The 26495-nt window shown below is 44.5% G+C and overlaps 11 protein-coding genes across 11 annotated transcripts; 6 read left to right on the top strand and 5 right to left on the bottom strand. All coding sequences in view use genetic code 12, as the record gives it.

Annotated features, from left to right (window-relative positions):
* Positions 1–427: 427 nt before the first annotated feature.
* Positions 428–2626, top strand: LODBEIA_P29880 (uncharacterized protein; the record flags this gene model as incomplete). Its single annotated transcript, XM_066973047.1, has 1 exon — positions 428–2626. One exon carries the CDS (start codon positions 428–430, stop codon positions 2624–2626), a length of 2199 nt encoding a protein of 732 aa, XP_066829926.1.
* A 1948-nt stretch (positions 2627–4574) lies between these two features.
* On the bottom strand, positions 4575–5351 carry LODBEIA_P29870 (uncharacterized protein; the record flags this gene model as incomplete). The annotated part of the gene is made up of 2 exons (XM_066973046.1): positions 4575–5093; positions 5178–5351. The coding sequence occupies 2 exons, from the start codon at positions 5349–5351 to the stop codon at positions 4575–4577; spliced, it is 693 nt and encodes a 230-aa protein (XP_066829925.1).
* Positions 5352–5779: 428 nt separating this feature from the next.
* On the bottom strand, positions 5780–7645 carry LODBEIA_P29860 (uncharacterized protein; the record flags this gene model as incomplete). Its single annotated transcript, XM_066973045.1, has 1 exon — positions 5780–7645. The coding sequence occupies one exon, from the start codon at positions 7643–7645 to the stop codon at positions 5780–5782; it is 1866 nt and encodes a 621-aa protein (XP_066829924.1).
* Positions 7646–8831: 1186 nt separating this feature from the next.
* On the top strand, positions 8832–10601 carry LODBEIA_P29850 (uncharacterized protein; the record flags this gene model as incomplete). Its single annotated transcript, XM_066973044.1, has 1 exon — positions 8832–10601. One exon carries the CDS (start codon positions 8832–8834, stop codon positions 10599–10601), a length of 1770 nt encoding a protein of 589 aa, XP_066829923.1.
* A 468-nt stretch (positions 10602–11069) lies between these two features.
* Positions 11070–12635, top strand: LODBEIA_P29840 (uncharacterized protein; the record flags this gene model as incomplete). The annotated part of the gene is made up of 1 exon (XM_066973043.1): positions 11070–12635. The coding sequence occupies one exon, from the start codon at positions 11070–11072 to the stop codon at positions 12633–12635; it is 1566 nt and encodes a 521-aa protein (XP_066829922.1).
* Positions 12636–13123: 488 nt separating this feature from the next.
* On the top strand, positions 13124–17686 carry LODBEIA_P29830 (uncharacterized protein; the record flags this gene model as incomplete). The annotated part of the gene is made up of 1 exon (XM_066973042.1): positions 13124–17686. The coding sequence occupies one exon, from the start codon at positions 13124–13126 to the stop codon at positions 17684–17686; it is 4563 nt and encodes a 1520-aa protein (XP_066829921.1).
* A 259-nt stretch (positions 17687–17945) lies between these two features.
* LODBEIA_P29820 (uncharacterized protein) lies at positions 17946–18467 on the bottom strand (the record flags this gene model as incomplete). The annotated part of the gene is made up of 1 exon (XM_066973041.1): positions 17946–18467. One exon carries the CDS (start codon positions 18465–18467, stop codon positions 17946–17948), a length of 522 nt encoding a protein of 173 aa, XP_066829920.1.
* Positions 18468–18925: 458 nt separating this feature from the next.
* On the top strand, positions 18926–19456 carry LODBEIA_P29810 (mitochondrial 54S ribosomal protein uL13m; the record flags this gene model as incomplete). Its single annotated transcript, XM_066973040.1, has 1 exon — positions 18926–19456. The coding sequence occupies one exon, from the start codon at positions 18926–18928 to the stop codon at positions 19454–19456; it is 531 nt and encodes a 176-aa protein (XP_066829919.1).
* Positions 19457–19692: 236 nt separating this feature from the next.
* Positions 19693–23424, bottom strand: LODBEIA_P29800 (DNA-directed RNA polymerase II subunit RPB2; the record flags this gene model as incomplete). Its single annotated transcript, XM_066973039.1, has 1 exon — positions 19693–23424. The coding sequence occupies one exon, from the start codon at positions 23422–23424 to the stop codon at positions 19693–19695; it is 3732 nt and encodes a 1243-aa protein (XP_066829918.1).
* A 248-nt stretch (positions 23425–23672) lies between these two features.
* On the top strand, positions 23673–24548 carry LODBEIA_P29790 (mitochondrial 54S ribosomal protein uL23m; the record flags this gene model as incomplete). Its single annotated transcript, XM_066973037.1, has 1 exon — positions 23673–24548. The coding sequence occupies one exon, from the start codon at positions 23673–23675 to the stop codon at positions 24546–24548; it is 876 nt and encodes a 291-aa protein (XP_066829917.1).
* Positions 24549–24888: 340 nt separating this feature from the next.
* LODBEIA_P29780 (uncharacterized protein) lies at positions 24889–26165 on the bottom strand (the record flags this gene model as incomplete). The annotated part of the gene is made up of 2 exons (XM_066973036.1): positions 24889–25789; positions 26140–26165. The coding sequence occupies 2 exons, from the start codon at positions 26163–26165 to the stop codon at positions 24889–24891; spliced, it is 927 nt and encodes a 308-aa protein (XP_066829916.1).
* Between the last annotated feature and the right edge of the window lie 330 nt (positions 26166–26495).

The following is a 26495-nucleotide window of genomic DNA, read 5'->3' as shown; positions in this document are numbered from 1 at the left end:
ATGGTGAATGCTACAATTACTACTATACAGTAACAGGGTTGTCTTCAAGGTAGTATTGCCTGACATACTGGTACAAGTTCGTTTCTTCTTCGGTTTTTTTTTTTTTTTAATGCCCCCTTACTCTTTCAATATAAAACTTCAAACATTCCCGATCTCGAAGCTCCTTTGTCAGAGCAAAAAATCCGAGGATCTCAATTTGTCAGATCCAGCAGCCTTTCAACAGCCAATTCATTTTTTTTTTCTTGTTCTTATTTGCTTGTTTCTACTTGACGGTTGAGATATATCAATTTCATACTTACAGGCCAGGGAGAGGCTACGCGCACAATACGCTGAGTATATAGACGTACACATCACCTCCTCATACTAGTGCATACACATTGTTTTTAGCAAAGCGAAACGGGAGACATATTAAACTGATTATTCGCTCATGTTCATCACCACAGTTTCTTCTCCAAATTCATTTCCAGTGAATCGTTTTGACATGTTTGAGTCCAGCGATTTTGGCCAACAACCACAGCACAATAGTAACTACAACCATATGACCCCTTTAAATCTTGCTGCAGTTGCAAATGCTACTGCTACTACTACTACTACTACTACTAATGGTGTCACTAATATTACCACTGGTACGGCAGGCAGCTACTCGGTGGATGAACAACTTGGTATTGAATCAAACTCTTTGTATGGAGGGTTTGGATTAGCCAACTTGGACTTGTTTGACAAAGATCAAAGAAAAGAAGTCACGCCTGCATCAATTGCAGATACTGCTGCTGGTGATTCTCATTGGAACACCCCGCAAATCCACCACCCTAGTGGTTCGTCCAGCTTGTACGCCCTGTCTGCTAACGTCAACTTGGCCAGCTACTCGACAACAAGGGCGTCAACACATGACTTTGAAAATGACTCAACCACTGCCACCAATGCTACTGATAATACTAATAATACCACTAGCATTGACTACTATGGTGGCACGAATGATTCCAATCTTGAACAAGAGCAGCAACCGCATATTGGGTATAATAATAATTTGTCAGAAGGCCATCCATATTCATCTGCTTCATCGTTATACTCCTATGGCTATGGCTACATGAATTACAACATCAACAACAACAGCAATGATAAGGAGGATATGACCAGCTTTACATACAACACCAACAACAACGTGGTCGAAATGGCACAGCGCACAGCGTATCTGAATATACATGGAGGAGTGCCTAGCACTGATCTCAACTCACCATTTGCAGCATCGGGCTTTGAAAGTCGCCTCAACCACACCTACAGCAATCCCTTCTCTTTTCAAAACAACTTTTACCCACACACAATCCCCATGACTCAGTCATTGTACCTTGACCCCATTCAAAACTCATTTGCAGCCTCAGCATCGAATTTGTCATCTGCAAATTCAGCCACATCTACATTCGATCAACTTTCATACAACTCCACGCATGCCACGCAATTGCACCCCTCATTCCCTTCGTCGTCGATCCTGCTGCTGCGCCCAACACCGCAGCCAACGTCTCGTGATGGCAACAACAAAGCCCTAGCTTCCACCGCCAAAAAATCCAAACGCATAGTATCTAAGCCTCCTACTTCTTCGCCACCACCACAGCTTGAAAATAACACTGTTGGCAAAACAACCGCCTTCTCCGCGAATTCAGACCCTGTTAAACAAAGGTATCGTGTCATTCGAGGGGTTTCTGCCGGTGGCTCGTCAACTCGGGCCCCCAGGGAAGCCCTTAATAGCACTTCGTTGTACTTGCCAACCAAGTTGCGTCTTATTGGTGCATCAATAGAAGACATTTGTTTCCTGCCCTGGACGCTACTGGAGAGAGCCGATAGACGGAGAATCATCCGAATCGAAAGAAGACAAAACGGGCCCCATATAACTGCAAATTTTAGCATCGTTGACACTACTGACGAGAAGGGCTCGATGAGTCAACCTGCACCTCCTAATGTTGATGTTGTCGAAGTCAGCTGCGTGGAATGCGACGTTATGTTGAACGACGACTATGACACACAATCATCAGATGATGAATACAACAGTAGCAGCAACAGCATCAACAGCATCAACAGCAATTTTGTACTGGGATCAAAATTGCCCCACCACTACACTAAAACTGATCCAGCCACTGGCTCAAATTACCAGTATTTCATCACCTCGATTGAGGTGGTGGAGATTGTTGAGTTGCTCATTGGGACTGAATATAGAGACGCCGCTGAAAAGAGAAGAGAGCGCGGACGTGTTAGATCCAACCTTGTACCATTCTGGTCAAAGAAGTCAATCGGTTCGAAAATGCACGATTCAGGAGCTTTACAAGATGCATCGATAAGATCAACAACGGGATCTTCAGCTTCATCATCCAATGCAACCGCGGCCGCGGCCGCGGCCACGACATCCTCATCCTCATCATCATCGCCATTCAGTGGCAACCACAACGTGTCAATGACGAATCAAGACTTTAGAATGGAGTTGGCGAAAAGAATAATAGGGTACAGGAAACCAGGAGGTTTTGACCGAGAAGTGCGAATCTTGAGGTGGGATAAACTCGTGCCGGCTTTGACCAGGGCTTTACAAAGTTATTACACTGAAATCCCTCAAGCTGATGCTCATTTACAGTTCAACTAGACACACTCCGTTCCTGCCCTGCCTTGATGATGTAAAAAACAAAAACAAAAACAAAAACAAAAAAAACAAGAATAACAGTGGACTTTACCATGCACCAGCAACAATAACAACAACCACGGAAGCAATGGTACGATGGGAGGAGGAGTGGGAAGGAGATAATAGGGCATTACATTTGCATTCCCTTACAATTCCGTTGGTAAATATCAATTCTTGAAACTGAGAAAAAAAAAACCCCCCAGCTTCTTTTTCCTCTTGTATTATTTCAAAGAATAGACATTGTGGTTGTGCATGCATAACCCTCTTTGGTAAGAAATAAGTTGAGCAAGTTTTAATCATAATTTTAAAAACAGGGGGATAAAACTTTTTTGCAGCCGGAACTTGCGGTCGAGAAACAATGCGTGCGCGGTAGATATCTCTGCTTCTACACGTTTACAGTCGTGATTACATTTGTTTCTACGCTCTGTCTCCACTCTTGATGATATGGTTAGGCCTCGTTGGACTCCTGGACCAAGGATTCAAATTCCGCGACACGAATTGTGAGGTGCTGTCGAATCCACCTCCCGTGAAAACAAACACACACCCACTTACTCCAGCTTCTTCCTGCACTTTATTGTTCTTTTCTTCGTCGTTGTAAAGCCAAAAATGGCCAAGAGGGAGGAGGTTTCTTGCAGGGAGACTTTCCAATCTTCTAGAATCCCAACAGAACTGCACGCAACCGCCCCGATGAGTACCTCGTTTTACCCCGTGGCAACTGCAATTACGAGGGGTGGACATACGCAGATTAAAAAAAAAAAATTAAAATCAAGAAGCCTTACTTACCTCAAGTTATGTGGCTGCATAACACATACCCTTTGCATAAAAGATTACCACGTACAACATCTGAACGTGAAAAAAAAAAAAGATAAACGAGTTGTTTGTTCCTCGCCTCTTTGTTTTTGACCCTTTCCCCTTCTTAGCTCATCCAACCTTTGACATTTTCTTTTTTGGCTTGGCCAATTTCTGCTCGCCTCAAAACCATCGATTTCTGACACGTCGTTGCATTTCATGGGGTGTGTGTGTTCCGCGTTGTAGATATGTAGGAATGATGACTTTCCCTTTTGCGCTTTTGACCATCCTGCGTCATCCACTTTCAGGCATCGTTTCGACTTGCGAATCCAGCCCACTCTTGCATGAAAAAAAGACGCCGAGTGCATTCTGGCTGACTCGAGTGCAGAATTCGAAGCACAACGACGACGACGACTGGTGGGTTTACCCCTTTTCACCAGGCTTTTTCCTTCATGGAACTGTAGCCAGTATCGCCTTTATCTCCCCGCACGCAGCATACAGAGAGACAAATTGAGACCAGAGACTGCTAATGAGCAAGAAAAACCAAATTTGGCACAGACTTGGTCTCTTTCGGCGTCTCCACCGTGGGCAAAGCACAATTTGCTATCAATGGGAGAGGAAATGCCTTGTCTATAAAAGCCAAAAAAAAAAAAAAAAAATAAAGGAAAATACAGCGTTTCTATCACCAGCCCGTACTTTTGGTCTATGATCAATTCTGACCATCCTTCTTCGAAAAACCTGCTATTCTGCTGTTTCTTTTTGCAGTTTAAGGGTGGTCTGAGGAATAGTAGGAGAATCAAACATGATTTACGTGAACGCCAGCCAGTGACGCGGCGATTGCGAGGGCAAGAAGTACAAGAACATCGAGACTTCTAGACAAGCACTACAGATTGTCTTTGGCGTTCTGCAACTTGCTCTTCCTGTAGCCATGAAGAAAAAAGTCAGAGAACGCGGTAGTTGAAAAGAAAACAAGAAAACAACCAGGTCTCTCTATTATTTTCGGACATAAATACCTTCAAAAAGCTCATCTTCCCAATCTTCTTTCTTTCTTTCTTTCGTTTTTTTGTTTTTTCTTTTTCTTTCATGACGAGATGATAAACGAACAAAGCTCCTTCATTCGACCTCAAAATTCAAATCTTCTTTCAGCTTCTTTCCAGTTGATGACATTCCAAAGAGCTTTGAAATAGTCAGCCTTGACATTTTGGTATTGCAAGTAGTATGCGTGCTCCCAAGCGTCAATGGCAATCAATGGGACCAAGCTTGGATCGGTAACCGTGTCCTGGTTGGCAGTTGTGATGACGTCAATCTCGCCACCGTTTTCCTTGTTCTTGACAATGAAAGCCCATCCTGAGCCCTGGATACCGGCCAACTTGGCGTTGGTGATCTCAATCAACTTGTCAACTGAGCCGTACTGCTTTGCAATTTGCTTGCCCAAAGCCGAGTCTTCGCTTGGCTTTTGACCGCCACCGGCACTCTGTGGAGCCAAGTTTTTCCACCACAAACAGTGGTTGACGTAACCACCACCGTTAAAGTTGAGAGCTTTTTGCAAGGCAATCAACTTCTTGACCTCGCCTCTCGATTTAGCCTCAACTGCCGACTCAATTGCCTTGTTCAAGTTATCAACATAAGTCTTGTGGTGTTTCTATTTTGAGTGTTAGTAATCAGTCTTTAAATACGTTACTAGCTCCAATTGATCCCAGCTGTTCCCTTGATTTTGATGACATACGTTGTAGTGAAGATCGTTGATTTGACCGCTGATGTAAGGTTCCAACGCATCCAACTCATAGTCCAACGTGGGTAACGAGTACTTTGTCCGAACTGAACCGACTGAAGCAGCGGTGTTGTTTCTGGCAATTGACCTTGCTGCTCTGACTAATGAGACTCCTGTTGATCTGAACATTGCGAAATGGTTTCAAAAGCTCGACGTTACTGGCGTTACTCAGGGAAAGGAACGGAAAGGAAAAGGAATTGAAGTGGAAAGGAAAGTAGCCGGGAAACTTTCACACCAGGGGTCTCTCTCTTTTAGTGTGGATTGCGCTGGAGAAGGGATGCACCGGAGAGTTCAGCAAAAGAAAAAAAACAACTAAAAGTGTGGTTGCGGTGTTACGCTACCAGTTGTGCTCTCCTCCCCTCCCCGTCTTCCTCTGCACTCACCTGCGATTAGTAATGGTTCAAATTTGACGCTTCTGATTGGTTGAGATTCCAGTTTGCAGCCATTTTAAGATTCGGCTCCGAAGTTCGCCAATTTATGGCAAGAAGATCTTGAATGTGTTTATATGTATGCATGTATATTTTTCCCCCATCGTCTATACTACAGTAACAACAATTTTACATTCTTTCAACAGGAGTCAAGTTCAACAAGGTCATACCATTGTAAATGACTTGTCTAGTTGCGCGATACAAGGCAAGTCTGGCTGCAGCCACGTCTCTTTCTTGACCTGCAACCCAAAGGATATCATAGCACTGGGAAACAATGTGGCACAAGCTGAAGAGATATGTCACCACTGTTGAAGGTTCGTTGTTATTGGAAGCTCTCTTGATGACGTCTGGGTACTGCACCAAGGTTCTAACCAACGAGGCGGCGCATGGCTCTGTCAACAAGTCAAAGTTGGCGTTTTCCATCTCCTCGTCGGAGATGTCTGATTTCCTCTGCACCGAGCATAATCGCGAATGTGCATACTGCAAGTATGGACCCGTGTCACCTTCAAATGACGTCATTCTGTCCCATTTGAACTCGTAGTTGAGGATACGCTTTGATTGGAAATCTTGGATCATGACTGCAGAAATACCGACTAAATCGGCAATCTTGTCGGGGTCCTCGATTTGAGCATACTTTTCCGAATTCTTCTTCATCACTTCGTGCATTTTCTCCTTTGTTTCTTGAAGAATGTTGTCCAAGAACACTACATTACCTTTCCTGGTGGACATACCTTGGACCATTCCGAAATTGACGTGCTCCAAATTCTTGGCCCAGTCGAATCCCATCTGCTTAAGAATTTCAAAAAACTGGGCACAGTGCAAGTCCTGTTGCGAAGCAACCACGTAGATCATTTTGTCGAATTTGTAAGTTTCATAACGCCTAACGGCTTCTCCGACATCACGGGTCAAGTAAAGCGACGTTCCATCGGACTTTTCCACCAACGTTTTACCCAACTTCTTGTTGAACTTGGTCAAGTCAATGAGCTTTGCCCCTCTATCAATGTGAACAAGACCCTTTTCTTCAAACTGCTTGGTAGCATTCTTCATCAACTCTTGGGGAACTTGAGATTCGCCCGAGTAGTTGTCGTATCGGATGTTCAAACGGGCATAAGTGTCAATATATTTTTCAATTGACAAGTCCCTGAATCTGCTCCAGATCTTCAAAGCTGCCTCGTCTCCATCTTCCATTCTTCTGAAAAATTGTTTAGCCTGTTCGTTTGTCGAGGATTGAATCTTTTTTTCGTCCTGTTCAGAGGCATCAACCCCTTCTTGGCTTTCCCCCGTGGCTTCATTAGTCTCGTTCCTGACGTCGTTATTGACCTTGACGTAAACTTCAAACAAGTGGTTAATAGGATCCTGCGCCAATTTCTCCTCTGATCCATATTTTTCAAATCCAACGGCCAATAAACCAAACTGTTTTCCCCAGTCTCCCAAGTAGTTGATTCTAATCACATCCCAGCCCAATTTCTCATACAAGTTCGAGATGAATCCACCAATGATGGTGGATCTCAAGTGACCCGCGTGGAACGGTTTGGCGATGTTGGGGGACGAAAACTCGACAATAACCTTTTTGCCAACTCCCAAGGGAAGGTAGCCGTACTCTGTCTTTCTCTTCAACACGTCATTGACCACTAAATCGAAAAGAACAGACTTGTTGAAGAAAAACTGAATAAAGACACCTTGAGGCTTGACCTCGCTCACAAACTTGCCCTTTTGGAACTGTTCAGACCATTCTTTTGCCTTGTCATTGGGATTGATGCCCTTTAATCTCAATCTAGGCAACGCAACGATAAGATCGCCTTGGTCCAAGACTTTCGGAGTGTCCAAGGCGTCGAAAACCACAGATTTGTCAACTTTGGTTATTCGACTAAACTCGTCGGCGATAAAGTTTTTGAAAACATCGACAATGTTGTAGTCTGGAAGTGACTGCTTAACTGCTTCAGGTTGGGTCAATCCCAACTTGCTCAACTCGCCCGTGATTGCGCTGACACTCATTCTTCTTCGTATTCTTCTCGTTGCTGTTGTTGTTAAGGAAATTGCAAGTGGCAAAGGTCGACGGAATCTGCTATTGGTGGAAACTGCTGCTGAAACAAACCTCCTCAAAATTTGCATCAACGGTCAAAAGTGTTTTCCAGAATACCTCTGCCGTTATCATCTCTTCCACCTTTTTTTTTTTTCTTCTTTTCCTTTGGAAAAAAAAACCAAACTATCGCGAACGTTGTGTGTGTGTGTGTATGAGTATGACTCCTTGTTTTCTTCAACATGGATTGTGTGACTGATCATTTTCTGATTCACAAGTCTAGAGACTAGACTTTCTGTTGGAGAGGGGAATGCTCATGGTTAACGTGTGGCCAAAAAGAGAGTAGTTTTATGATTTGCAAGGGGCTTGGGGCAACTAAATTTGCAGCCAACGGCATCGATCTATACACACTTTTTCATTCGCGAGTTTTGCTCAATCATCAAGAAAGTAAACCTTTGGAATTTGGAAATTTCAAAGACAGTGTTATTTTTTGGAGCAAGGCGGCCACCAGAGAGAAGTTTTGACCCTCCCTTGCTTCTGCTCCGTGTCTCTAGCCATTTCTCAACTGGAAGATCGCCGCTAAAGATTCATATGAATCATTCCTTTAGCTTGGACAACCAGTTTTAAGAATTGTAAATTCCCGTGAATGATACCACATGAACAAAGATTCGCAGCACGACAATATAGATGTAATTGGATACCCCACAGATCAGAAGACTTTTCAGCGAGCCGGAGATGTTTTTATCGAAGAAGAAAGAATACTTGAAAGTTTGATATCACATGAACAAAGATTCGCAGCACGATACTACAGATGTAATTGGACATCCCACAGATCAGAAAACTTTTCAACGAGACTGAGATGATTTTATCGAAGAAGAAAGAACACTTGAAAGTTTATAGCAAACTTTGTAGGTCTGGTGATGTAGATGTGTGTGTGGTGTATAATCTCGCGAGACCCAAAATCGGTAATTTGGTAACACTAGATTAGAAACTCAGAAAACCCCCCCTGCAATTAACAGAAAAGCCCATAGAAAATCATAGATACCACCACACTTTTCATCCAAATTAAGAAACCCCTATTCATTGACCAACTACAATCCTTTACATAAACTGAACAAACCATTGGGCATCATAAAAAAAAAAAAAAAGAAAAAGAGCAACATGTACAGCAACATACTGCAACTTCAGGAAATGGGATTCACCCAGGAACAAGCGGAAACTGCTTTGAAACAGTCAAACAATAACCTAGAGGAAGCCATTGGCTACTTGTTTGGCGAGGCAGAGCAACGGCACCCCAACCAGCAGGAGATATTTGACGAGGGATACATGGAAGACACGGTCCAGATCTCAAACCCGCTGGATATTCCGCAGATACCACTGTTGACACAAAATGATGACGTCAACCCTGCCTCGAGATATGGCGATTGGGGTGCCGATTCAGAGGCCAGCAACGGGCGCGACGAATCCTTGTTTGAGTTGGAGACTGCGAGCACGAGGCAGCAAGGTGTTCCACCCGCAGTGGTACCGACGCGAAAGTCAACAATACCTGGGTTTATCGTAGCCTTCTACATAATAATTGGGCAGATCAACTCCATAGCACAAGCGGTCATGAGCAAAGACCTCGATCAGGTCTATTCGGATCGTTGGTTCTGCAGTGATCTGATGAAAGACGGCGCCGCCCAAGATGGAGGATCAGGCTCGCGCGATTTCCTTGTTGAGCTTCAGCGGGTGCTTGGCTTTCTAACAGCACTCAGTGACCGGGCCCGTATAAGCGCAGATGGACTCTCTTGCTGCATTCAAAGCATCGAGTTGGAAGACTGGGAAGACGCGCTAAAGCATATCGATAAGCAGTTGGTGAGCGCGGCGAAGGATGTCTTGGACAAAGACTTGAGCAATCTGTTTTCATGCCAAATAACATTTGAAGATGGCTCCGTTAACGACTTTAAAGTATTTGACGTTGAGCACGTCAACAGGGGCGAAACCGTTGTGGATACATTGAACAACCTACTTTGGTCCGATCAATTGTACACGTTGGACACCGTTTCCCCAGTCATAGCCATCCAGTTCAGCGCCGAGGAACGAGGCGGCCAGTCGAGAGAGCTCACTGTTGAAGAGTATTTCTACCCATCAATCTATTCTTCTGCTTATCAACCCATCATTCAGGAAATGAAAGATAAGAAGCTAGCGATAACCAAAGCCCGTTCGGCTTTAACGTCACGAATCATGTCCTTAAACTCTTTTGAAGGGAAAAAAGTCCGCAGCGTGCTAGAGGCCACTCGAGAGTACTTGGACAGAATTGGCGAGTCAGAGAGTTTTGCCGACATTTCGAAACTTTTGGAAACCGTCAAAGCAGAGTCGATTCGATCAAATGAAAAAGTCAGGAGTCTCAACACGGATTTCTCAAACTTTGACTCATTGAAGCATGAAAATGTTTTGAACCAGATCAAAGCTTCTGAGGCATTTGACGATACACCACCAAGGTATGTTCTCGTGGGAGCCATTTTCTCAGATACTGAGTACTTGTACAGAGCAAGAGCATCAGACAACGAGGCACCGGAAAACGAGCAATGGGTATTGTTTTCGTCGGGGGAGTCGCTGGTGGATCCTCGTGCCATCGATTATACAAGTGAGTATTTAAACTTTGAAGACGTTCAGCTGTACATTAAAAGGCAATCTTCTTTTCCCAATAGACCCTTTCTCATCGTTTTTGCCAGCGAGGACTCGCTTGCCGATGACACGGAGGTGGTTATTCCAAACAGCTTAAAGGAGTTTTTTGCAAAGGACAACCAAAATTTGGCAAAAGCAGCAGCAGCCGAGGAGATGCAAGCGGGAGATGTATCCGAATCCGAACCCTTGGAAAACTATTCACCCTCGCACCCCAGTAGAGATCAATCCCTCGAGGATGACGAAGTGAACTTGATCCATGTGTAAGACAAAACACAAATAGAATGAAACATAAAAAATGAAAAAAATTTTAAAATTGGCCACCACGCCCACCACTACCACCACCTTGAGCTCCATTTAGAGGCTTATTGATTCATGGAGACCCACTGATCAGACAATCGATAGAGATTCTTCTCTATAGCATAGGCCTGAACCTAATAGCTGTTACCCCCAATCTTGAAAAAAAAAAAGCCCTGGTGTTATGTATGGTGTATCACGAATGTCATGTACTATCTATGGTGAGCCTCACACATATCCTAAATAGGACAACTATTCTTACAACGGTTGTGTTTTATTATCGCCTGAAAATCAAACCAACCTCCTCTAACCACCTCCACGTCCCTTACTCTCTCTGTCTGTCTCTTTCTATATATACAAAGCTTGATTGCCAACACTGAAACAACTTCAAAAGAACAAAAAAAACATAACAATTCGTTGGTTAAACTTGTCATTATCATGTCCACGGTTGATTACTCCGATGATTTTGAGAATAACAACCCCTTTGCAGAACCAGCGGCCGGCGAATCAATACAAGCGATTGAACATGAGCAACAAGAGCAGCTAATCCCAACCATTTCTTCGCAATCCGATCAGGGCAGTGTCACTGCCGTGCACAACGAAGATATTTCGGAATCCCCCTTGAGCCAGGAAGAGTTGAGGAAGTTGTTACCCGAGCGGTTTGTCAACAAATACAGTCTACGCTTCAAATTAGTAGACATTGAAAGAAACAAGCCCGAGAATCCCATTCTACGGTTGGAGGCAACGGTGAAAGGTCTTCCCAAATACAGGCAACAGGAGTATAAGGAACTACGCCGCACTTACAACGAGGTGCTGAAATTCAACAAATACCTTTCAGTATCAAACTTGGAGTCATTTGTGCCCGTGATTCCAAGTTCGAAAACGTCGTATCCAACGGGCGGAGAAGATGAAAAAAAACAATTGATGAAAGTGTGGCAGGAGTGGTTTGACAGGGTGACTAGCAACCCGATTTTGGTAAGGGATGACGAGTTTCACTACTTTATTGAAAACGACTTTGGATACAGCGTGATCAATAGCAACCGCAAGTCTTCTGTTGCCAGTGGGATCATGCGAAAGACATTGAAGCAGTTTTCAATTCCTCCTGATCCATTCGAAGAGTTGGCTTATTTCAGACCTTTGGTCAAGAATGCTTACCTTGTTTGCCAAAAACTACACAAGATTATCGAGCGGTGCTCAAGGAGCAAGAAACAGATATCGATACATGTTTATGACATGTCGAATAAATTGAACGTGCTATCGGAGTTTGAAAACACTCACCCGGGGATGAAAAACATGTGGGAGAAGTTGGGCAAAGCGGTCCAGATCCGGTCAGATTTGCTCTTGGTGGATTCCGTCAACGATATGGCGATCTTGGGCGATGGCATCCAAATACTAGTTGAGGAGTTTTACGAAGTCAAAGAAGCCTTGACCAACCGGTACTTGATTATGCGAGAACTCGCCCAGGCAGAAATGCAAACCACAGCTAAACACATCCAGGCTAACAAGATCAAAAACAAAGTGTCCTTGGACCCAATAAAAGTCGACGAAGCCTTGCGGTCTTTGGAATACGCCAGCAAAGTTCAAAGCTCCCTCAATTTGCAAGTCAAGAGAATCTCTGGGGAGATGATGTACGAGAAGGATGAATTTATCACATTTGTCGATAACAAGGTGAAAAGTCTTGTCCGATCACTCACCCTCCACAAGATAGAACACCACCGGAAAATCTTAAAGACTTTTGAAAAGATTAGAGTAGACGTTCGAAGCGTTGATGCCAAAGGTGGTCTTTCGCGACTCAATCGCGACAATTTGTCCAACCTCAAGCACAATTTGCTGCAGTCTCAATCCTCCGCCGGTGATACGTGGTCCTCAAGAAGCTTCCGATCATTGGAAAAGGAAGAGGAAGTGAAGAAAAAGAAACTGGGGAGAGACCCTCACGAGGGTTTAGAGGTGACTGCGGTGGATCCAAAGAAAGCCGCGACGATGCTAGGTGTGGCAACATTCTAGTGCAAAACAATAATGTGGTGGTGAAAATAAAAAACAAAACAAAAAACAAAAGATAATTTTCAAAAAAAGAAGAGAAAGTAGATTGACTAAATTTGATTTCTGGTGATCATTGATTAACTTATAGTGGTTCCGAATCAAGATCTTTTGCTGTATATTGGCGAAACATGCTGCCTGTGGTACTGAAATCAAAAAACCTCTTGATTGTAGAGTGTTCTTGATAAGTGGAGTTCACGAGAAAAATACAACAAAACAGAAAAAAAAGAAGAGCAGCACTAATCTCGAACTTCAACAACTTCTCGCAACAATAGCAATACACATACACTTTGAAAAGAGCACTTATTCGCCTTGTATTTTAGTTTAACTCGAAAGAAAATACAACATCTCAAATCTGACCGGCTGTGGTTGAAAGTTGGATACTTTTGATATCCGACAGAGGAATAAATGAATGAATGAATGGATTGAGAAGAAAACCGAGCCGCTAGTCAAGGATGATTGTTGTACCAGACCTCACTCCGGAGGAGTTTGAGGATACCAAAAAGCGGATAGTGAACATGAAAGTCGCGCAGCTAAAGACCGTTCTCAAATCTATAGGTCTCGTCATCCAAGGTGTGAAAAAGGACCAACAAGAGCGTTTAATCACGTATCTTGAATTGCGGCGAAACAACCAGGACAAGGCCGCTGTCCTTGCCATACGCCACTTGATATTGCAGTGTATGAACCTGATGCCTATCTCGCAGTTCCTGGACTTGTATCACGCTATTGACAGCGGTGGGTATGTGCCTAGCTCAAGTCCGCAGCTTCATTCGAACCCGATGCTCACCATGCACAGCAACGACTCCATAGCATACAAGGGCCATTCGCTATTCTTTGTTGAAAGCCCGTTTTACAAACTAAAGCGCCAAATCCACGGATCGCCCCAAATTGTGCATGCGCGCGGGAAGTCTGCTAATTTCAGGTTTGTATTTAAGCAAGACGAATGGAACATGCTCAAGAACAAGGATCCAAATGTACGACTATATCTCCTTTGCGGAAGACAGTCGTCTTCCGACACAAGGAGTTCAAGTGCCGTGGAACAAAATTACCCTACCCGTGCAAATATTTATTTTGACAAAGAGATTGTGAAGCAGAACTTTAGTGGTAATGCTGCAAAGCCAGGCACGGCAAAGCCTGTAGACGTGACAAAGTATATCCTGGCGCCTCCCAAGCAGAATTTGATTCAAATGCATTACGAAAGTGCCGACGGCAACCCGTACTTTATGTACTTGTACATTGTCGAGACAGTGCCCATCGAAGACCTTTTGAAGCAAATCATCTCGAAACCAAAGATTAGCAAGTTTCACACGATTGCTGGAATCAAGAGTGGGAATGATACAGATGATATCGTAATGTCTGACACTCAACTATCGCTCAAGGATCCTAATACGTATTCAAAGATCAAGTATCCAACAAAGTCGATATACTGCGATCATGTGCAATGTTTCGACGCATTCATGTTTTTGTCGATGCAGTTACAGTCTCCCAGCTGGGAGTGCCCGTTTTGCAATAAAAGGTTGCAGATGGATAGCTTGGCGACATGCGAGTATTTCCAGGAGATTTTACAAGCAGCAGATGATAAAGTCGAAAGAGTCACGATTGCCAAGGATGGCAAGTGGGAACCACTTGTTGAAAAAAAGAAAAACAGTAGGAGGAATACTCGGGAAAAGAGTAAGGAAAAGAGTATGGAACCCACTACTACGGCTACGGCTACGGCTACGGCTACTGCTACTGCTACTGCTACGGCTACTGCTACTACTAATACTACTGTTGAAGAACGACCCCGTCCTCCCGTAATCGAAATTGTGGAGTTGTCGAGCGACTCCGACTCCGACGATGAAGATTTGACTTTCGCGATCCCTCGCGCCAACTCGCGGTCTACCATTAGCAGGATTGAATCATCAGATGATGAGGAAAAAGCCGTCGCGCTGACGCTGAATGCGAATGTCGCAGCATCCGTCAAGCAGGTACCCGCTGGCGGGATTGATGCAAATAGAATAAATGGTTCACATCGAAACCAAAGCGTGAGTGGACAGCAACAAACTTTTGTGCCGCATCCTTTTATCCAACCAAATCCACAGCAACAAAGCTTGCAGAAGGAGCAAGTTGGCGCTCACGAAATGCAGCACCCTTCGCATCCCTCGCCGCGAATATCTGCTGCTGCGAATTATTCTGGACCACCGGTTGACAAGACTTGTTTCCCCGATTTGAGTCCTTTGCAATTGGGGGCCCAAGTTTCCACCAATTCAAAAACCAGCTCAGCTCAGGCCTCCGGCCACGTGCAACAATTGAAACCACTGCTAGCGTATACAGGACTACCGCATCATCAGAGACAGCCTCAAGACCAAAGTCAAGGTCAGAGCCAGCACACTTTAAATTTTCAAGAACGCTCTCAACAGCAAGCCCATTGGCCCGTTCAATCTCTGGAAGTGCTTCTTCAACAGCAAGCCGCTCAGCCACCTCTGATATCATTCCAGCGCCTTCCAAGCATCCATAATCTACCGACGGATCTGCCTGAAGGGCAACCATCAACCCGAACCGAGCTGCAGACTCAAATACAAGCAAATAATGTACTGGTTGCTTTTCCTGGGCTGAATGTTGCCGGGAGTCAGTCGGCAACGTTCCAACCCGTTCCACCTCCGCCGAAAAGCCAAAAGCTGTCGATTTCATCTGCTGCACTGGCTTCCACTCGGCTGGATCGTAACCAGACCACCATCCCCGTGGGCCAGAGAAAAGCTCACTTGATAACTGGTATGGAAGAAAGTGCTGATCAAACTATCCGTCTGCAAGGGTTAGGGTCTGGCTCGATTGGTGTGGTGACCTCCCGCGATCACGCTCACGGTCACGGTCACGGTCACGATCACGGTCACGGTCGCACTCACCCTGCTCAACCTGCTCAACCAATGAATAAAATCACGGGGGAGCAAATTCCCAATAATCACTATTTTCCCACACAACCAACATCAACTGGTGTCTTTTCTGATTCTCGAGACAAGGTGCAGGGACGTCAATCGGAAATCATTGATGCCCCGAGAGCAATAGCAGCTCTTGATGTCCATGTCCATGTCCAAGAACCGCAACCGCAACTGCAACCGCAACCGACTCTCGGTTCCAATGACATTTCAACGTCCGGTGTTTCATTGCCTCGTTTTCAACATCCGAAGGGCACAAAGATTTCTACTCCCAGTTTGACTACACTGGTTGGAGTTACGATAAACATGCAGGAGCAGCAGCACATGCGCCAACAATTGCAGGAAGCAGACAGGGTCAATTTTTCTTCGTCAGCGACAGGGACTAATGCAGCACAACAATTCCCACGTCAGCGTTCCATGACCGACTTTCCAGATTTGAGCAAAAGTATTCTCTTTGGAGGTTCAGCTCAATTCGAGACCGCACAAAAATCAAATACTGCGACAAGAACTGTTTCAGACGAGCTAGCAGTAGGCCGATCTTCCGGGAACATGCTGAGTTTCGTCCGCAACGACAATTCTGAGTCGGAAACTACACGCATCCAGCGCACACTGCAAAAGCTTCCCAGCATATCTGCTGCTAGCACCTTAGGGGATGGCAGCAAAAATGAGCAAATGCCTACGCTGGGCTCCTTTGCAACAACTCAAGCACCCTCGCTGCTGTTCTCACCAGATCCGCAAAAATCTTTCACAGAGGCTCATTCTAATGGCCATGCACACTCCATTATTGAGCAAAAGAGGAATTTGACCGAAATCTCAAGCTTTATACAAGAATACGATAGAGAATCTTGGAACTTGTGGTCGGAACTTGACCATAGACTAAGATTCGAATCCGACGAAGTCAGAGCATTGCGCTTGAGTGAGCTTGCTCAGAGAAGAAGTGAGCAAAAGAAGAAGAAATTTGCTGAATTGTTTTTTCGGAGCAATAATATCCATCCCATGAAGCCTGGGCCTCTAGTCATGCAAGCCATTAGCAACCCAAGCCTAGAGGGAAGGGTAGAGCGTGTGGAGAGAGGAGATGTAGTTAATGGAAATTTTGACGGGCGTCCAGCGCCAAGCGCTCAACTCACCACGCCACCGGTTTCACAGAATGATGAGCTGGTCACGGTCACAGACACGGTCAAAACAACAAAATTGGTCCCATTTAGTCAGGTTGAGGACACCATCAAGAGGCTGGAAAAACCCTTACTTCAAGCCTCAACGGGATCACGTCAAACCTCCCTCCCGAGCTTGTCGGAGGTTGATGCAAACGCTTTGCAAACTTCAAAGAAGCGAGAGCTTGTTCATAATGACAACGAAACCGCTCTAAAATTACAGAAAAATTGGGCATCTTCCAACCTTTCAATCGGAGCACCTTTGTCTTTGTCTTTGTCCTTGTCTTTGAGAGTACCAGAAAACCAGACTCAGTCTCAAGTTTCAGATCTGCAGAGCAGCGATCCAACGACCTACCCCTCAATAAGAGCCAACGACTCGTACTTGTTCAATCAATCGCTCAAACAACTGCTTAGCTCACCACACAATCTTTGCGAATCGCAAGACAAAGCAATCACTGCAAATGGTGCAAACCAAAAGACCTCAAGTGCATTGATGCTTCAAAAAAACACAGTGTTAGCAGTCCAGAGTCATGGAGAGAATAATCTGCAAACGTCGGCTGTTGCTCCTCCTCCCCTTCCTCATCCTTCTCCTTCTCCCCCATTACCGCCAAGTGTGACGAAAGAATTGAGCTTGTCATGTCCCGAAGAAGAGTTTCAATTGTCTTTGTTTGAGCTGACCAAAAAGGCACGCGTGGTGCGAAATAACCAGGTCAAACCAGACACGCTAGGTTTCTTACTATGGCGGACGGGATCCAAGGACGGTTACACATTCACAGAGGAATTTGAACACACTCCGTTTTTCGGCAAAGAGAGAGATTTGGATAGGATGCTGGCGTCAGCGTTGTGGGAAGAAATGAAGAAAATGGATAGGCTAAGCGTCGACTTGCGAACGAAAAAAGTTCCTTGTACATCCAGCAATCCAATTCTTATAGACCTAAGCGATGACGAACCGTGAAGTTGCGTTATTACTTGAACTTTTTTTTTTTCCTTTGATGCAGCTCGAGAGAGTTGATATTTAAAGTAAAACACGGGATGTATTTTTCAATTGCAAAGTTTTCTGTTTGAAGCTGGTTCTTTTGTATTTTTATTGACTTCTATAATATAGAGTCTTTCTAGTTCTTGTTTTTTTTTGTTTTTTTTGTTTTTTTTTTGTTTTCTCTTCTTTTTCAACCGTTTTGGTATATATATATGCATACATGGGTACAAGTTACCACTCACATCGGGCTTGGTCCCAAGTAATCTTCTTTTATGCTTCCTATAGCGTAAATTTCATTGACATCCGTCCTCGTGCCAACAATCTTCAACCTCACCTTGGAGCCCTTTTCTATATTCTCGTCGGGACTCGAATATGCCGGTGGGTTTGCTGAAGGGTTAAATTTCATGTCCGAAGGTATTAGATGGGTGCTGACAAACACAGCCAAGGGTCCCACGTCGGCGAAAAACCCCATCTTGTTCACCGTGGTGACGACGCCGTCAACAACTTCCCCCTTGAACGGTTTCCACACCACTGCACGATATTTCACTTCAAACTCTGCCATCCCCGACGTGGGTATCACTCGGCCTTTGCCCACGTCAATGTTCATAGAATCCAACACGCAGACGATGTACCCAAACTGACCCGTACATGTTCCTTCGACGTCACTCAATAGTTTGTCTCTCAAGTACTGGTCCATCTGTGGACCAAAGTACGATGGGTGTAGAGTTAAGTTCAACGATAGGTCTTTTAGGAAAAACATTGTAGTTTTGTCTGTATCTGATAAATTATATATATATAATGATGATGGTTTATCGGTACAGCTCAGTAGCAAAAAAAAAATGTGTAAAACACAAACGATGGTCCGCGAGGTGAATAAAGTGATGGGGAAAATGAAGATGAATTAAAAAAACGAAAAAAGAACAAAAATAAAACAAAATTAAAACCCCCACTTGGTTTGCTGATGTTTCAGTACCTCTTGAAGATTCTTCTGGCCATGCCGTCTGTATTTTTCTTTGGTCAAGTCTCGATTATTTGAAAAGTTTCATGAAGTTTCGAGTTGTGGGAGAAAAGAAAATTCTCCAGGTTCACACGACTAGCATTAGACACTAGCACGGATTTTGAAATTTTTCACTCAAACAAGCCTATGTCAAGCTCTGGCAAAGGAGGAAAATACAGGAGCTGTAATTGGTAAAATTCAGCATAAGTTTTGGCGGTGAGATGTCTCAGAGAATAGGAACAGCCGTGCTGGCTTTGACCAGGGTGTGGCATCACGTTGACGTTGCAGCAGACGACAGGACATTGGGTAGATTGGCATCGCAAATCGCCATCACTTTGCAAGGCAAACACAAGCCAACATTCTCCCCAAACAGAGACCATGGCGATTACGTCGTGGTGACAAACTGCGCTCACATGAAAGTGACGGGAGACAAGCTCCGCCAGAAGACCTACTGGTCTCACACATCGCGTCCAGGTACACTCAAATTGGTTCCCATGGACCGCATGATTGCCAATAAAGGTTACGGAGAAATCTTGAGAAGGGCCGTGAAGGGTATGCTACCAAAGAACAAACACAGACTCATTAGGATGGACAGGTTGAAATTGTTTGATGGAGACGAGCACCCATACAAGGAGAATCTAATAGCGTTTGCTGACGAAGTGCAGGATATGAAGAAGAAGCTTGCAAGGTTGGAGGTGCAGGAGAAGAAGAGAGCCGAGCTTAGAGAAAGGTATTTGGCTCATCAAGATTGATCATGTACATAGAATGTGAATAACTCAATAATCAAAATAGCATAAGTGCAAGCGTCGACTTTTTTTGGTAATCAAATTCTTTCGCCCCCTTATTTGAAAGTACACCCAGATTCTAGTGTTACAATTTATTGAGAAGTATATATATAGAAATATCTTTTCGGGAAATCTATAAATTTTTTGTTTGAAATTTTCAATTTAGTTTGTTGAAATTTGTTTTTGTATTTAAAAAAACAAGATCAGGTACGGACACTCACTCCGGAGCTTTCCGTGTACAATCTTGGGGTGATATTCATGGCCATCAACTCTTGGAACAAAAGTTTGGCTGCGTAAGGTATGTGGATTTGATAAATGTTTGTCTTGTTTTTACAAGACCGGCACTCGAACTGGTTCTTCTTCAAGTTGGCAATGACAGACATTAATCCACACACCCCACAAACGTGCACTCTAAAGGCATCCGATGCCTCCATCAATCTCTCTTTAAGGAAACCAGCGGCACCGTGAGCAATCATGCAATCACGCTCCATCTCTCCGAAACGCAAACCTCCATCTCTTGATCTACCTTCGACTGGTTGCCTGGTCAACACTTGCACCGGTCCTCTTGCTCTTGCGTGGATCTTGTCGTCCACCATGTGCCTCAATCTTTGGTAGTATGTGGGGCCGAAAAACACTTGTGCCATCAATTTCTTACCGGTGTGACCATTGAACATCACCTCAAACCCTCTCGATTGGTATCCGTGGGTTCTCAATAATTTCGAAATTGCCTCGGCTGTAACATCGGTGAAGGGGGACGCGTCACCTTCGAGTCCCGACAAGGAAGAAACTTTGGATAATAGACACTCGATCAAATGCGCCACTGTCATACGCGATGGAATAGCATGCGGATTAATAATCAAGTCGGGCACAATACCTTGTGACGTGAATGGCATGTCCTCATGCCTATAGGTGACACCAATGGTACCTTTCTGACCGTGTCTAGAAGCAAACTTGTCTCCAATCTGGGGCACTTTTGTAGTTCTCATCCTGACTTTAACAAATTTGGCTCCATCACCGTTGGTGGTCAACAAAACTTGATCAACAATTCCCGACTCTGTACTTCTCAACGGCGTCGAAGCGTCCCTCTTGGTATGGTATTGTGTTCTCTGCCCCAATTCCTCGGTATCTGGGGGGATAGGAGTCGTTTTACCAATGATGATGTCTTCTCCACTCACCCTGATACCGGGCGCAATCAACCCGTCGTCGTCCAATTTCTCGTATGTTCCGTGCTTCAATCTCAAAGTGTCTGACCTCGATGGCTTTTCAAACGTTTCCAAAGCCTTCATTCCTTGCCTCTTTTCCAAGTCCATGTAGGATCTAAAGAATAAGGATCTGAACAAACCTCTATCAATAGAAGATTGGTTCATAATCATAGAATCTTCCTGATTATAACCAGAATAACAGGCAATGGCAACAATTGCATTTTGGCCAGCTGGAAGTTCACGGAATTTCAAATGCTCCATCGCTCTCGTCGTGGCAAGAGGTTTCTGCGGGTAGTACAAGATGTTCGCCATGGTGTCCATTCGCACTGAATAGTTGGTCAAAAACACTCCCATGGCTTGCTTACCCATTGCAGATTGATAAGTGTTACGTGGAGATTGGTTGTGGTCTGGGAATGGGATAATGGAGGCTGCCACTCCAAGAATCATTGAAGGATGGATCTCGCAATGAGTAAAAGTGTGCGTGTTGCTACTGCTGGTGGGCTTGATTCTTTTGGCGGGGTCAATTTCCTGATCCTCCATTTGCAATTCCTGCTGTTGAGTCTCACTTAAGCTACTCTTGGACGCTTCCAAATCTTCAGGTGTCATTGCAATCATAATTGTTTCCTCTTCCTCGGCATCAACGTATTCCACAATTCCTTCTCTAACCAACGAGGACCATTTGTAACCAGGGCCTTCTTCTTCCTCGTCATAACCTTCGTATGAAGTTTCCAATAATTGGTTAACATGCTCCTTTGTGAGTTTCAAGTCACCCTTGGTTTCTGAATCCGGTTTGTCGTCAACGATAAACAATGGTCTAAAGACTCTTCCTGCATCCGTAAAGATTTTAAACTCCTTTTCTCTAATGTCTCGGATGATCGAAACCTCGGGCGAGATGTCGCCATTTCTTCGAAGATCACGCATGTAATCAACCAAAGAAGCAGGCTCTCTATGCACACCAACCCAGACACCATTGACAAACACCCTGGTTGCCTCGGGCGAGTTGGAAGGCACATAGTCCTCCAAGGGCTCTAGACCCCAATCGCGCAAGAATGAAATGATGGGATCCGAAGGTGTACCGACAGAAATGCACGTCATCAAGGATAAATTCTTCACCAACCCACATGCCTGACCCTCGGGAGTCTCTGCGGGACAAACCAATCCCCAGTGGGTATTATGCAACTGTCTAGGCTTGGCAATCTTACCATCTCTACCAATAGGGGTGTTTGTTCGTCTCAAATGCGACAATGTTGAAGAATAAGTATACCGGTTCAACACTTGAGAAACACCGGCTCTAGAGCTCATAGCTCTCTTTTGCTCACCCCAGTTACCAGTCGCAAGAGAGTATCTCAACCCATCGGTGATGGTCTGCGACTTTACCGCCAATGTAAGATTGAACTCCTTGTCGTTTTCAACACATCTTTGCATATAGTTGTAAATGTCCTTGGTCAATTTTTTAAACAAGATTCGGAACAAGTTTGCCAACAACGGACCAGCCAAATCTAATCTTTTTTTACCAAAGTGGTCTCTATCGTCTGGTTCCTTTCTCTCCAACGCACAAAGTAATAATCTATTGACCATGTACCCGAGGAAAAAAGCCTTTCTGGTTTCAAAACCTTCCTCCTGAGTAATGTTGGGTAGTAACTCCTTTTGCAAGATATCTCTCGCGTACTGAATACGCTTCTCTCTTCTGATACCCAAGACCCCTCGTCTTCCAATGAAATCCAACGCAACTTCACGTTCCTGGATAACGAAACCTTCTTCGACACACGGTTTCAACATCTCCAACATTTGCCAATCATTTTCTTCGTAACAAATATGCTCCAAAATATCACCATCGGGAACAACTCCCAATGCTCGAAAGACAATAACAATTGGAATATCCTCCTTGATATATGGCAAAGTTGCTTTGATTGTTCTTGCCGAGGTTCCCTTTTCTTCACGCCCATACAACTTTATCTGCATAGACGAAATCAATCTTGAACCCTTTTCGATGGCGGATCTAATCTCCGCCACATGCGAAATGGGTGAAGGTGCTGCTTTCTTAAACACTTGTACGATATTTGCAGCACTTCTCTCTTGTGCAATCAACACTTTTTCTGACCCGTTAATGACAAAGTATCCACCCATGTCATAGGGACACTCTTTCAACTCAAACATCTCGTGGTCACCCAAGTCTTTCAACATACAAAACTGCGATCTCAACATAATGGGCACTTTACCGAGATAGGTGTGGGATTTGGAGTCGTCCTCCTTGTCCTTGTCCCTCTGCTCCTTTTCCGGCTTCACTTCGCGCCACTCTAGCTCATTGTCTATTCGGTTGTTGTCGTCCGATTCAAACACTTTCTTTGTCATGTCGACATATAAGGGCGACGAGTATGTGAGATTACGAAGCCTTGCCTCCTGCGGGAACATGGGGTGTGTGGTACCGTCTCCTTCCGTCTGGCTCGGTTTCGAGATGTAAATCTTGCCAAATGCAATTTCGTATCTCTTGTTGAAATGGTCATCTTCGGACGTGTGCTGTGCAGGTTGATCTAGGATCAAATGCGCATCCTCCCAGACCAACTCCTGGATCGTGGACTCGATGAATTCATTGAATGATTCCAACTGTTGCGACACCAACCCTTTTTCTTGGAAAAATGACGATATAACTGTCCAGCAATCCTCTGGTGTGATTTTCTGCGAGTCGTCTTCATCGTACATGTATGGATCCGCCATGCTTTGATCTTGCGACATGATGAGCACCCGTGATGGCAAAGACAAAGGCAAAGGCAAAGGCAAAGGCAAATGCCAACTGGTAACTGTTGATGCTTGAATATCTGCTGCCAAAAATTCAAACCTGGCTCCAGACGCTCTATTTTGCCTTTGGTTTTTTTTTTCATTTTTCGTCTCTGGTACACTACCCACCAACCATATGCTACGTGAAAAAATTTGACCTTAGCAAGAGATCAAACCAGAGGGTTAATCTGATTCCAGGAGCGTCAATGGACTTCAAGACTCCGTCGTCGATGATCTCGTCGATCTCGAAAGTGTTTGCAAGGGCAAGGCATTTCAGGCCTCGTGCGAGAGACTACCCAAAGGTCAATGTTAAGGAGGTCGAGTTGAACCCAAGAAGGTATGGATTTCGAAAAATCCGACCACCGATTCTAGCCCAGTCCAAGACCAAGACCTTGTTCCCCAATTCCGAGCTAGCCAAGCTATATGTCGAGCACGGCAAGAGAATACCCAACCGGTTTATGAGTCAGATGGACTCGGGACGAGCACGCGCTTATTTTGAAGAGTTTCAACAAAGAATTATGATGGATGAACCACATTTCACCGTGGGTAAGAAACAAATATTCTTGCCGCAAGGCAGAGTTTGCCTATTGAGAAACAACGCTAAGCATACCCCTTATCAGGCGAAGTTCCTCGTGCCCAAGAGTATGAACAAGATGGACTTGAGGGACTATTTGTGGCACATTTACGGGTTGAGAGCTTTAAACGTCACGGTGCAGTTGCAGCCTGCAACATGGGCGAGAGGACCAAACGATCACGGTAGGTATAGACAGCCGCAGTTGAAGAAAATGACCATAGACATGGCCGAGCCGTTTGTGTGGCCCGAAGTGTCGAAAGAGCAGCTCGATAAGTTTGAAAACCAGGCCCACAATAGCATCGAGCAGATGGAGGACGCATACGCTGTGGGGTCAGATAAAAATAAACCCAACGAAATCTACGATGGAATGTTCAAAGAGGATGCCGTTGTGAAGAGGTTCATTCCAACCCAATTTAAAAGAACCAATACCAAAGCCACGAAACAGCTTCAGCAGTCTTTCAATGTACAAGAAACTAGAAATAGATTGGCAAGGCATTTGAACTTGTAAAGAAAAAAAAACAGAAAAACAGAGAGGTCAATCAACAAAAGGTAACACCTTGTAAATAAATAAGTAAATAAATAAAGCTTTCCAAGACAGATGTAAATGAAAAGAAAAGGACAAAAAAAAAAACAAAATCATTACTGTAAAAACATAACCGGCGCAAATCTAGAAATAAAATGAACAAACAAACCTCCCATTCCCTGGAACCATAATTATATCCTTCCTTTCCCTTTCCCCTTTCCCATATCCTCTCCCCTTTTCTTTCTTCCTCCGCCCGAAAAAAAAAAAAAAAAACATCTCTTTATCAACGCAGTCCTGTGATCAAACAGAGAATAATGTGAGGACTCTACCAGAAATAGCCTCTTCTCTTGGGTGTGCCTTCTTGTGAAGATGTTTCCTTCTCCGCCACTGTGGGCTCCTTTTCAACATCGACAACGTCAAACTCTTCCATTGACTTGACTGATGAAACCTCTTTGGTCTCGACATTGTCGCCCGAGTTGCCAGCAAATCGATTCTTCAAGTTCATAACCATTACAAACGAATTGTCCAAGACATTGGCATAGTCAACAACACCAGCACCACCACTACCACTACCGCCAACACCACTAATGTTAGTAGTAGTACCAGTAGTACCACTGCCGCTGCCAACACCACCAAAACCAGCATTAGTCAAAGTCGTCTTTTTTTCTGTCCTGTTTAGATCAAACATGTCCAAAATGGTTCCGATTTTCATAAACTGCAAGATAGCAAGTGGATTGATGGAAACTTTCCTCACCAAGTCTATATTCTTCTCCAACCATGGCTTGATGTAGGCAAAGAATAACAATCCAGCACCTCCATTGGTGAACTTCTTCCATTCCAAAGTTTGGTCAAAAGTGGCAGCGTTGGCCTGCTCGTGATCCCAATCTAGGGAAATCATCGGTGAAATCAACCAAATACTAAACACCAATCGTACAATCGAGTAGCCAGGCAACAAGAATATGACTACTTGCAACCAACTTTCCAAAAAGCTAACGCATCCTAGCACAATCCAATAAATAAACCATTTTTGAATCGTGATCAAATGCACTTGTAATTTCCTCTCGTCCTCGCCATCGAGTTTGTTGCCGGTGTTGTATATCAAGTTCAACGGAACCGAGATGCCTCCAATTTTAAACGTTTGTGAAGCAATCGAGTTGGAAACGCGGGTATAGTCTTCAAATGCTCGACATGAAGCGATAATTGGATACGCGAGCGACACCAACGTGCTAATCAAAACTTGGTCAGTACAAATCCTGTTATGAAAACTCCTTCCCTTCCCCCCCCCCTTCTTCCTCCCTCTTCGTTCCCTCTCTTCTTTTCTCGTTTCTTCGCCTTCTTCCTCCCTCTTCGCCCCTCTCTTCTATTCTCTTTTCCTCGCCTTCTTCCTCCCTCTTCGCCCGTCTCTTCCTTTCTCTGTTCTTCCCCTTTTCCAAGTCAATTCAAAGCGAATCGATGTACCCAAAGTGCCCGCTCTCGACTCCTTTCAACAAGGAGGCAACGACCATTACAGGAGAAGTAAGGGGGAGGAGGCAAGTAGGCATGGCGTATAGGAGCAGACGCAGTGGCAAATACATACTTCAACATGGAAAAGAACCCCACCATTGCCTCAAGTCGTTATCTAGCTATCTTTCTGATCAAAGTGGGAACTACTCTAGCAGGATATAACCTCTGTTGGATCTTTCTTGTAGCTACCTAAACTTCTTGTTCTGGAAATGATCTTGGATGGCAACGCCCTCAGATGAGTTCCTTATCCTTGAAATATGGAGAATAAAAGCCCCTACTAGATTGCCATTCAACTTGCCCTCCTCCCCTCTCTCCCTAATCTCCATTTTGCTTCTCTGTCAAGGGGGCAAAGAGTAACAGGAAGCGGCAAATTGGAAGGTAGTGTCCGGGTGTTCAAAACCGCGGTATTTCTCGCTTCTTATAACACGC

Source organism: Lodderomyces beijingensis (genome assembly GCF_963989305.1).
Source record: "Lodderomyces beijingensis strain CBS 14171 genome assembly, chromosome: 3".
Classification (NCBI taxonomy): domain Eukaryota; kingdom Fungi; phylum Ascomycota; class Pichiomycetes; order Serinales; family Debaryomycetaceae; genus Lodderomyces; species Lodderomyces beijingensis.
This window is presented reverse-complemented; position numbering and strand designations above follow the sequence as displayed.